General features: G+C 38.9%; 1 protein-coding gene across 2 annotated transcripts in view; it reads right to left on the bottom strand.

The window, feature by feature from the left end:
• Nucleotides 1-749: 749 nt before the first annotated feature.
• Nucleotides 750-12,996, bottom strand: part of spata20 (spermatogenesis associated 20) — a 41,245-nt gene continuing 28,998 nt past the window's right edge. Inside the window, exon 16 of one of the 2 annotated variants that reach the window (XM_060858875.1) lies at nucleotides 750-6,696. In XM_060858875.1, the coding sequence (XP_060714858.1) occupies nucleotides 6,526-6,696 (171 nt within the window). In that variant the 3' untranslated portion in view covers nucleotides 750-6,525. Of the gene's footprint in view, nucleotides 6,697-12,241; nucleotides 12,304-12,996 lie in introns of those variants that run through there. The other variant, XM_060858883.1, reaches the window with a different exon arrangement.

Below are 12,996 nucleotides of genomic sequence, written 5' to 3' on the forward strand. Positions count from 1 at the left end.
TAAATGATACTTACAAACTTGTTTACATGTTTAAATGATACTTCAGCACTTGCTGAAATTCTTCTTGCACTCCTTAAGCACTTACATTACAAACTAACTTGTACACAAACTTCCGCTAACTGATCTCGTCATTTCATTCTTCACGTTTAGTAGCAGCATTATCCTGATCAGCGATGTGATGGATCTGGAAACTATCTTGAGAATACTGGACAGGAAGTGTGAATACACTCTGAGTGGGATGCCAGTCCACCACACTAAACCATCCACACACATTCATACACCAGCATGTGTTTAGACAGTAGAAGGAAACTGGAGAACCAGGAGTGAAAGAAACACAGAAGTAAGAAGAACATGTGAAAGTTCATTATTGTACCAAGAACCCTGAACCTTTACATCAGCAATGCTATCTGCTAGCACTATATATTTTATTCTTACTAAACTATATACAGTATATTTTTAATTAATTAATTGCACTGTACATGCAGAGTTCATATTATAATTCATATTACTGTATATCTTAAGGTAAATAACTAAATAACTTTCTGAGAATTTTAAGGTCTAATAGAAAAAGATCTGATAGCATAAGTAACAGGAAAATATCTCATGGTTTTCACCTTAATGTAGCTCACTGACACTTCCATTAAGATTAAAAAGTGTCTTGATCAGTTTCAGTTGATTCTTGATCAGTTTCTAATTAAGGACAGCACCACCATAAATGGAACCAGAAGCTAAAACCAATGAACAGCAAGAAGTTTCAACAACTGCACCTGATGTGCAGAACCGTTTAATACAACATAAATGGCCATAAAGTGCTGAGCTACTCAACCATCTGATCAGCAACTAATTATTATCGTATACAGTGTTAAGCAGTTAGGACCAAGCTAAAATGACAGATAGCTCCCCTCTAGTTGACACGCTCAGGGTGCTATAAAATTTCACATCTTACAACACAGGCAGCTCAGCGAATTGAATTTACACAAAGTGAAAAGACATTGCCCCATGTTTGTGCTCTGCTCCTTGTCCCCGACCTTCTCCACTTCTAAGTATTGATGGGCAATTCTTGTCTTTGGCATCGGTATACAGTAGGCTCTATCAGCTCCATCTCTAAATAAGACAACTGCGAAGACTACAATCAGATCAGTGCAGCAGGGTAAATCATACACTCCACCTGCTGCAGCCTCCTGACGCTGGGTCATCAGTAAAGGGAACAGAGGAATATATGCTGTCATACAGCATTTAGCCAGTTAAAGAGGAACCCACCTTATACCTTATTATTGGTACTTTAAACCTTTACAAGTCATGACTTGTAAACTTATAGAAAGCTTTCTAAAGAAGCACTGGAGAGCTATTTATTCTCTGCATTCCCTTTGCCATGTGCAGATGCCTTTGATGTTAAACATATTATCGTGATAAGTTATAAGGTTGTGGTCCTCAAAGGTTCAATACTGTCAATAATGTGCTTGTTCTCAAGAGATCTGGACACATGTGGACAATCAATGAAACCTAGTGTAGTGACTCAGACATTAAATTAGAACTTGTTTTCCTCTATTGATCAAATAGCCATTAGCTGGTTAGCTACATGCAGTGGAGTGTGATCTTGTACCCAAGAACAAGCAAGAGGGATGGCTAATTGCATCCCCTGGGAAAAACAAATCTGGGACAGAAACATTCCTCTGCAAATGGCATTCGGGTAGCTTGATGACCCAGCAGTAAGGACAATGACTAACTCGAAGGTAGAGCAATACATGAAAATGATTCAGGAGATTAAACCTTTGGACTGTTGTATTAAGTGGTATCAAAACTCTTATCAGCAACGCATTACCTTTCTCATTCTCATTCTGAAACCATCCCATAAAAAGGCAAATTTTATGGCATGCAACATTTTGGTTAAAACGTGTCTGATCTAAAGTTTCCTTCATGACCAAGATGTAATGATGTCAATTTATGTGTGTGTGTGTGTGTGTGTGTGTGTGTGTGTGTGAGGGAGAAAGAGAGAGAGAGAGAGAGAGAGAGAGAGAGAGGGATACAGTACCTTCCTGCTATAAAGATCAATAGAATATGGATGTGTAATCAACAAGGCATAAGCAGCGGGTTCCACTGCCTCCTTATGGGGCAGATATCCCACCGATTATCAACCGATATGCCACAAGACATACACAGGAAGAAATCAATGGCTGTGCAACCTCCTAAACAGTCATTCTGTAAGCTCTCAAGCCTGCATTAGACAAAGTCTAATGAAGATTCGGCGCTGCTGGAAACCTTCCTTTTATAAGACTGACTCACTCATGCAAACAAAACTGCAAAAAGTCAGAATGTTGACAGAGAGAAAGGCACTTGTGTTGTCAGAGAGACAAAATAAATAGCATTACAAGAACACAACACACTTTGAGAAAGTAAGGGAACATCTAGCACCTATAAGAGTTTTGCAGAACTTTGCTTGGGGGAAAGATTCTTTTTGAACTGTATTACAGAGTGGGTGAGTTTAATTTCTTTAATTGCACATGACAGTTTTCTTGCCTTGCTTTCCTTCCATAATAGCTCCAGTTTTTGAAAATTAGGCTAGGTACAAGTGAATGAAACTGACAGCAATTTCACCATGGTCAGCAGAAAAGCATCTCAGAACATGTCAAACCATGAGCCTGACAGACTACAACAGCAGAAAACCACATCAGATTCCAATCCTGGACAAATAAAGATTGGAAAAACCCTTGGCGAGAAAAACCATGGTGTTGATAATCCTGTGCCTACTGTAGCCTCAGTTTCATGTTGCTGGTGGAGAGAAGATGAGCACTATATTCTGCATATAGTTAGACAGTTCTTTGATCCACATTTTTCATCCTGCACTGGTCAGTCCCCACAGGTTTTGGCTCAGAAATGGTGCAAGAGAGAAAATAATTATAATCAATATCCTTAGGCTATTTTCAATAAGGCTGTACAATAAACACATGGGAGGCATAGATATCATTCTGCATTTCAAGGCATTTGAAACACATGCATTTATTAACACTGGTTTGTGTTGAGACACACAAAAGACCTTGTGGGACCGGACCTCCTTTGAAAAGCAGTGCACTGTCCAAGACACCTCCTATGCTCAGGTTTGGCCTGGAAACCACATGCCCCAGCTCTCTGAGGCACAAAATGAAAACAGATGCCATGGTGCTGCTTTTATATTGAAAAAAAAAAACATGTACATCTGCATCTAGCCTGAAATATTAAAAAAACTGGAGTTGCACCTCCATCTGTGATCCTTTCACCATGTGCAATTTTATTATTGCTGATAACAGTGCAGTGTTTAGAATTGAAGCTAACAATCTTTGGGAACATGTTTCAGCCCTATTTTAAACACAATTCAAATCACGTGACTCTAGACTACATCTTAGCTACATTCTTTATATATGTATATACATGATGTACATAAAAAGGAGATGTGGGTAATAGCACCCTCTTCTTTCAGAACAGTTAGATTGCTAGACATGGGTAAATTTAATAAGTAACATGTCAGGCAAATGAGGTGCTTTATATCTAAAAAGGGAAAATAATTCATGAAAACTCTAAGCCCAAGCCATATAGTAAGTTAAGACCAATTACACACAGCTCCTTCCTGTACTTTCAGCTTTGTGCCCTGCTTAATGTGCTACTGAAAATATCTGTATATTTATATCTAATAATTATGGTTAAGATATATAAAGGCACTCTGCTTGCATGCTTGAACAAATACAAATGTACACTTTGCTGGTGAACAACAATCCTAATTATTTATCGCTGAGTAACAAATTGTAAAATATATACTACATTTTTAATGATTACACAATCTGCATTTTATTGGCTATTTTTTTCACAGCTGTGAAATTTTATATTTTTTCCCCACAGGGGATCCAAGGGGTACACAGGTATCACATGCTTTCAGTCTCTGAGTGCTGCTGCATTCCTACACTAGGATGGAGGAATGACCCCCAGGTACACCAGGCCTCATGTGGCCTTATTACACAGGTCGCTGCTAAAGACTAGGAGGCACTTATCTAAAACCCCCTCAAAATAATGATCTCCAAGGGGACCTACACTTCCAAAGATCCAAGACTGGGTAGAAGAAGATAGATCTTGGAAGTTTCCAGGCAGAGATGGATTCTCAAGGAAGGGTCATTGACTCAAGTCACACTTGATTCACAACTTTAGCCTGAGACAAAAAAAAAAAAACTCTAATGGATTAGCATGGTGGAAATAAAGACAAACGTTCTTTTCTAATCTATAGTGCGCAGTTTTGTCTGTCATTTTACTGATTGCCTTACACAGTAAATGATCACAGTGCTATTAGCATGCAGCTCTACATGTGAATAGTTTCATTTTATTATTTATAAGCCCTTAGTTTTGTGTTGTCTTATGTAGTTCTGTCTTTATGTAACACCAGGGTCCTCAAGGAATGCTGTTGCATTTTACTATGTACTGCATCATCTATATATGGTGGAAATGACAACACAAGCCTCTTGAACATGGTAACTAAGTGCAACACTGGACAAAAAAATAATCAATGTTGCCAGCAGAAGTGTTTTTCAAATGCTGGTATTAGTTTATACTTAGTTACATAAGATTCTAAAAGATTAAAATACTTAAATCAAACTAACTAAAACTATCCATAATGTGCTATAAAGGAATTTTGTTTATTCTTATACAGTAAATAGGATGAATGCATGAATAGAAAGCTAAAGTTCACAGAAACACAGAAAATAAGTGGTGCTTATTATTACTTATTTTGTCTTTCTGGCTACACACACTACAATTAGGGAACTATTACTGTTGTATCTCTTCCCAGGACAGCGTGGGAAGCATGCAGATGAGTCGTGATAGAAATAGATTACTATATGGGACCAGGATAAAAACGTGACTAATAGGTGGCTGTTTGTTTAAGCGATATATTCAAAGAGAAAGAATGTCGAAATATGCATATTAGAGTTGTTTATTATTTTGATAATGAACAATGCCATTGCTGAAGAAGTTATGTCTTCAGGTGGACTTGAATTGGATTTGCAGCTCAGAGACTTGATTCAGACTTGCAGATTAGTAATATGGTCCTGACTTGGACTGCATGCTTTGCATTAAACAGTAAACCCCATGCTTTAAGAAGAAAAAAGCAAGAAAAAGCAAATAAACTTTGGGCTAAAAAGCAGCATTAGAAAGTGTGTTCCCCTATCCTCTGTGGACTACACTGAGACAGAATTTTTCACAATTTTTTAGATTTCTAAAGGAATAGGCACTAAGGAAAGCACAGTGCTAAGCTTTTTTCTAACCAGCTAAGGATGAATGTGAATAAAGCTGAGCTGTAGTGCTTCTTGATGAGCAGTGACTGAAGTGAGGACAGGACAGAACTAGAACACAGCCCCTCCTTACCTGCTTCTTTTGTGAAACCTTTCTTGCCAGCTCATTTTACTGGGAAACATAGCTCCCAGTGGATCCTGGGATGCCAGGGAGGGAGTTGGCATTGACAATCAGCGCCTACTGATTTCAAATTTGTCTGGTTCTACTCTCTGTGCGATTATTCATGGGTAGGGCAGATTTTCTGCCTGCCTCTTGTTCTGTCTCTATGGAGAAAAAAAAACTGTGGCAGAGACACAATGCCAGAGTTTTATTCATTGTTTTCGATTTCCTTTCATTTGTTTCCATTGGTATACTCACAGCCGTGTTGCTGTCTGCCATTCACATCACACTAAAGCCCTAAGCTTATATTAACCACATGAAGTCCAGATCAGACATCAGATGAGATACATTATGAGAGATTTCAGAATGGCCTTAATATAGAGAAAGAATGAGATTGAACAAACGACTTCATTTTGTCTTTCCATATTAAACAACGCTTGTGTCAGTGCAAGGAAACTGGAGATGTATCAGAGTAATACAAGTTATGCTCCTGAGGCATCTTTTAAATTATGAATCCCACCCAAACTAAGAGAATGTCTTCATGTAAAATTCTATCCATCAATAGATAATAAGCAGCAGGCACACACAAAACACAGACTGCATGCTAGAAGAATGCTACTTTGTGAGATTTTTCAGTGTTCTTTCAAGCTAGAGCTGGGTTTTATGTACTGTACACATTTTATGTTTCGTTGCTTGAAAAATTGATCTTGAAATCTAATGTTGGAGAGCAGGATGTGTTCAAACCAGAGTGAGAACCATTTCATTGTGCAGACAGGTTGATGAAAACATGTTTTTTATACACATATAACTGAAATTTATGCTGTGGCATCTAGCAGGTTTGGTTATTAAATTTCAAAGCACTTTCACCTTATTTTTTGGGTATAGAATTTAAGTCTAACAGTGCAAAGGCAATACAGAGCAGATTTTCTAATGAACCCCAGTTTTTCCATTATAACCTCAGTATTTTGCCATTGTTTCTTAACCGGTGTTCTTATAACACATATGAATAAATATAACTGTCACAACCAACCTTACACCAAACCCCTTACCCTGTGACTATAGACTCTATAGTCCTGTGACATCCTATAATGCCACTATAATAGGTCACTTTAGTCATTACTCTAGCAGGAATCTCCTGAGCTCCAGTGGGCATGTAATAGGCAGGGCACAGCTGAAGTCTTGGCACACATAGGCAGTGGCTTTACCCTCTTGCTGAATCAATGAGGACAGGACAGGCAGCTTCTGGTAGAGGAAACCTTCTGTATTACCGTCTGCCAGTATCAGTACCTGGAGAGAACATAAGAGATGAACAGCACTAAGAACAAACTTAAACACATAATTCAGTGGATAAAGATAATAAGGGATAGACATAACAATGATTTCTATGTAATGTACATTTTGTACACCTCTAGATGGTAATAAATCATGACAGAAAACAGCAAGTGGGGTGATCATCATGGCAGTTCCATCATCCAGGAGCATTTTACATGAGTTCAAAAGCTCACGATCACTGAGCCCACTTATACTATGCAATTTCAATTGCTATCAGTTGTTTAGTGGGCGTAGGGGTGTGCACACTCACAAGGCATACACGCTGTATTGTGTTGAAGTTGAGCGTACAGAATACCCACATCCCACTTTCTCACAAGAATAAACATGAGAACTGTATCATGTGACAACAAAATAGATTTCATGTTAAAACAACTTCACTTTTGACCACATAATACACAGTTTTAGATGGGAATTATTCATGATCACACTATCCACTGTCACCCAGATAAGGATGGCTGCCCTTCTGAGTCTGGTTCCCACAAAAGTTTTCTTCCTCATATCATCTCAGGGAGTTTTTTTCCTTACCACAGTCACCTCTGGTTTGCTCATTAAGGATTTAAGATTTATAATTTATGTCCTGAATATAGTTATGTAAAGCAGCATGTTCAATGTTGTCTAAGTCTTTACGGATAAAATTTAATTCAATTAGGAGAAATAAGAGAAAAATGGGGAGAAAGGATTGGCTGAGATGATGCAGGCAGTATGAATTCCCTGACCTGGAGCGAGAACGAACAGTACATAAGTACAAAAAACTGCTAACTACTGGGAAATCCAGGCTTTAATGGCATCTAGGTAGTTTATCTTGAACGTTAAAGACACTACAGTGATGACCCTGACCCATGCCTCTAAGAAAAATATATGAGATTTTATTAGACAACATACAGTACAGTCAGTGCATAACAATGTGGCCTTTGTGGCACTAGTCTATTAACAACACAAACAATAAAATCCAACCATTCATAATGCAGTTTTATTGATTCTCAAGGTTTGGGTTCTGTCTGTGGCTTTACTTCCCACCAATTTTATTGAGAGAGAAAAGCCTGAAATAACTCAATCAAGGATGAAGCCAGTCAGGGGGCTGGCTGGCAGTCAATGCTTTACTGCAGGTCCAGTTAGCACAGCAGCAGGGATGGCCAGTGGGGTAGTCACACTGGGTTTTCACTTCTATAACAGAAGGGAAAACTTATCGGCATTCACCTTCCACCCAATACAAAAGCAGCAGGAGGGACACAAGCATGCTTATGCACAGAGTGGAATTCAGAGCTACCCAAGTGCAGACAGTTCCTGGGAGGGAAATCTACCGCCTTTCAGTAAAAACCCTGAAAAAACAGCCTGGATTATGAAAGCATATTGTAGAATATGACACAGGTTACTTAAAAGAAAACCCTGTGAGCTGAAGTATCTAGTCAGCCACAAAGCAGCAAATCCATTTGCTTTCTTTTCACCTCGCTTGGGCATGAAAAGAAATCCCATATTGTGATCTTCTGACAGTCATGGTAACAGCTCAAGCTTGTAAAAGTTTATTTTCAGTCATCCAAGCAACAACGCTTGTGCCCAGTGTTAAGGATTCTCACTTGATTGCAACTCAGAGGCCATTGAGAAGTCTAAATCATGATCTTTATGCTAGCAGCTTGAAGCTTCCTGTCAGACATGAGGGGACGTCACATGGGCTGTCAGGAGCAAGACTCGGAGTGCAATGACACCCCACCAAGGCGGCATGTCAAAAAAAAAAACAACATTCAGACCAAACACAGAACGTGTGGTGACACTTTAGGGTTACAGAAGGGGACCTTTTCCTTCATATCTTAGAGATCTGCATAACTCTGTGTAGAGGGTCAAACCCTGCGTCCCACACCAGCCCTTGTTTAAAATATTATGGGTGTATGAACCTCTGTCAATGATTCACCAAATTATAGTAAAGAAGTTACGGGAAGAACTTGAGTCAGAAGACACAATTCTGTAATGCCTTAAATGTGAACAATGCCAAACAAATATAATTCAGTTTGTTCTAAATCTCAGTTCTCTTACCAAACAGAAGACCACCAACCAAATGCAATAATAAGCATCTGTTTAATTGTCTGACGACTCATTCAGTTTTCCATTACAAAAGGAGAACTGGAACCCACCCTACTCTTACACCTCGCTCCCTGTCTAATTTCCCACTAATGCTTATCTTGCAAAGTGATTCCCATCTCCGAGCTGTCAGGATCTCCACACACAACACCTACTAGTGCCCCTCAGTTCCCTTGAGATATCTAAGCCAGGATTTCCATCACTAAGATCACTCTGTGATATCCATCTTCTAGTCTGTCAGCTCATTCTCCTGAACACACACACACACACACACACACACACACACACACACACAGACACACACACACAGTCAATTAGACTGGGGAATTTCATCAGGTTTGTCTCCTAGCAGACTAGAACTGCTTTACAGAGCTTGAAGCTGTCAGCACACACAGGTGGAGCACATGGCCATTACTCATTTCATTATCTGCTGTTAGTTTATTTCTGAGCACAGGAGGCATGGAGCATGTCAGCCTCTTTCCACTGTCTCCATTAACCTCTCCAGAGATATGTGGCTAATGTGTAATCATGTAGCGCAACCTTAACAAATGTATAAATACTGCAGGTGCATGGATTGTATTACGTTTAACAACCTATTATATAAAACCCAGTAATACAGACTCACCGGCTACTTCAACAGCCACATCTGTACACCTGCTCATTCATGCAGTTATCAATCAATCATGTGGCAGAAGCACAATGCATAAAATCATGCAGACACAGGTTAAAAGCTTCAGTTAATGATAACATCAAATTTCAGAATGATGGAGAAAAAATATGATACGATATTTTTATAATATTTATCTATCCAGTTTCAGGTCTTCTGCTGTTGTAGCCCTTCCACCTCAATGTGTAGTGTGCTGTGTGTTCTGAGATGTTTTTGTGCTTTATATTACCATAACCTTCCTGTCAGCTCAAACCAGGCTGGCAATTCTCTCAGATCTCTCTGTTCAACAAGGCATTTTCACAAACTGCCCTCACTAGATGTTTGCTGTTTTTACACTATACTGTATAAGAGACTGTGCATTTGGAGATTGTTATGAGTGAAAAACTGTTTCTGAAATTTCGATTTCAATTCAGGAAATTCAATTATGAAATAGTAAAACTAAGTCGAACAAAGATCACATTTATTCCACTGGGAAAAGAAAAGTAACTGTTTAAGCAGAGAGTTGTGTATATTTTTCTATTTTGCCACAGAAATACAAAACCATAGGTTGATTAATGGGTTCTTTACAGAGTTGACAGATCTCCTACAATGTCCCACAGCACACCATAACATATTTAGACAGGGCTGTCCATGACCTGGCTGATTTCCGATGTTTGCAGCCACTTTAGCTCTTTATTACTCAACTCTCTGCAGGGTTTCTCCTTAATTGCTGACTAGATTTCACACTGCAGCAAAGCAGCCTTTGCCTTTCGGAGGCAGTACTTGAGGGAACACTCTGCTGGGGATAATGAATGCTTTCTCACAAATCCGGGGTTAAAGCTCGACCGGTCGATGCCTTTTCTACCTGAGGTGGCCTTTCACAATCAAAGTGGCAGGTCTAAAAAATCAGTGGTTTTATAGAAGATAAAGTGACTAAAGGGTTATTATACCATAAGAGTGTTGCATTCCTGAATTCCACTGGCCAGAAGGCATTGATTAATTTTCTGACAGCAGCTCTGTAGTTCCAGCTGTAATCCAAACCATAAGGTTACATCAATGCATTCATTCAGTAAATCATTCACGAGGACTTGAATGGAAGTTTGAATGAAATTTCAAACAAAATAATACTAACAATTGGAGTCTTTCTATTTGACAACAAAAACTGGAATCCTTGTTAAAATGCTTTTGAATTAAAAAAGCAGAGCAATTAATATTAGAGCTGTTCTATATACTGTATGAAAAGATTAGGTAAACATTCATTCATTCATTTTCTACCGCTTATCCGAACTACCTCGGGTCACGGGGAGCCTGTGCCTATCTCAGGTGTCATCGGGCATCAAGGCAGGATACACCCTGGACGGAGTACCAACCCATCGCAGGGCACACACACACTCTCATTCACTCACACAATCACACACTACGGACAATTTTTCCAGAGATGCCAATCAACCTACCATGCATGTCTTTGGACCGGGGGAGGAAACCGAAGTACCCGGAGGAAACCCCCGAGGCACGGGGAGAACATGCAAACTCCACACACACAAGGTGGAGGCGAGAATCAAACCCCCAACCCTGGAGGTGTGAGGCCAACGTGCTAACCACTAAGCCACTGTGCCCCCTATTAGGTAAACAGATTAGGTAAAAATGAATTGTGCTACAAATATGTTAGTTTATACCGCATGCAGAACATTCACAATTCACAAAAAAATCCAATTCTATTTCTCACAAATCTCTCAAATATTCTTGCCTGTTATGTCAAAATGCATCTTGGAGCAGCACACTGCTAATATACACCTACTCAGACAGCACATCAACTGAAGAAAAACACACACATCTCAAAATGTTTCTACGACTGTGATGTCTAAAAGCAGATATATATTCCTCAGGAGCCTTGCACCTGTTTTCTTACACCAGAAAGTCAGAAAACAGATGGCACTTGACGAAATGAGAGGCTCTAAATATAGGTTGGTAGAGAAAGCAGCCCACTCTTTATGACATTAATTAACAAAGACAAAGATCCTGTTTAATCTGACAGTAGCTGACATAAAAAAAAAAAAAAGCTGTGAGATGGCACTTAAATCGTCTAGAGCAATCTAGCTCATGGACTGAGGCACCTAGGGTTAGGATGCTTGATACCTGCTCTCTGTAGATCAGCATAAGATGAGTGTGTGTGTAGATGGATGTCAAAGTGTCTAAGCCCTAACCGTTGTGTAAATGGAGATGGAAAAATATTATAGACTTTATTACATAAAAAGACATAAATACGTAACTATATTGTGTAAATAACCAAGGGACATCCTGGACATGGTGCCAACCCATCGTGACGGAAATGCACACACACGCACAACCACCCATTCACACACTATAGAAAAAGCATGTCTTTAAAGAAAACCAAAGTAGTCTGAGGAAACCCCTGGAGCATGGGGAGAACTCCACATACATAAGGCAGAGACAGGAATCGAACCCTTAACCCCAGGAGTGCAAGCCAAATCATTATTATTATTATTATTATTATTATTATTATTATTATTATCATCATCATAAAGGTAAATTATTAATGTTGCTGTTGATAGATTATTATTGTTATAATTAACTCTATAATCTCTCTTCCTGCACTTTTTTGTTGTATGGGCCCTTAATTAAATAAAATATTATTATCTTATGGCCATGATCATAAGAAATAATCATAGACTGTGTAGTACATATGCTGAATTTTGATTACTTGGAATAAGTGTGTCTTTGGAGGGTGTGTCTTTACCTGACTGATTGCCTCCCGAAGACTTAATGCATAAAGGCTCATTTCCAGCAACTTCATGTACCATTTACTGTGTTGATAAAGCTTGCTGTAAGAGTTATAAAGTACAACATGAATTAATATTGAGTGCTGGAGAAAGCAGAATACCTCACAAGCTTGCAGTCTTCTGGGCACAGAGGCATTTTTATAGCAGCAGGACAACAGAAGACCAATTATAAATCATCATTTCATCAGATTCTCTTAAATAGGAAGAGTGTCTCAGCTCCTCCACTGTAGACACTTGTCAGAAAATTGGTATGCAGTCAACAGTGTTCTTGCAAAAACAGTTTTTTGTGTTTTTTTTTTTTTTTTTTAACTGGATAGATTAAAACTACAGTTTCAATAGGGTGAAATAGTATTATACATAACTATTTGTAGAGGGTGTTTGGATAGAATGTCTTATTAAATCGATTCTTCTTCCTGCCACTGATTAAGAAATGTTACAGTCTGAAGGTGAATTATGATTTAATATACAAGAAACAATGAACAGGTAGAAATATGCATTGCATAATAAACATATAGATTTACACTCACCGGCCACTTTATTAGGTACAACTGTCCAATGTCCAACTGGTCGTTAACGCAAATTTCTAATCAGCCAATCACATGGCAGCAACTCAATGCATTTAAACATCTATACATGGTCAAGACGATCTGCTGCAGTTCAAACCGAGCGTCAGAATGGGGAAGAAAGGTGATTTAAGTGACTTTGAACGTGGCATGCTTGTTGGTGCCAGACGGG

This window comes from Tachysurus vachellii, chromosome 2, assembly GCF_030014155.1.
Source record: "Tachysurus vachellii isolate PV-2020 chromosome 2, HZAU_Pvac_v1, whole genome shotgun sequence".
NCBI classification, from domain to species: Eukaryota; Metazoa; Chordata; class Actinopteri; order Siluriformes; family Bagridae; genus Tachysurus; species Tachysurus vachellii.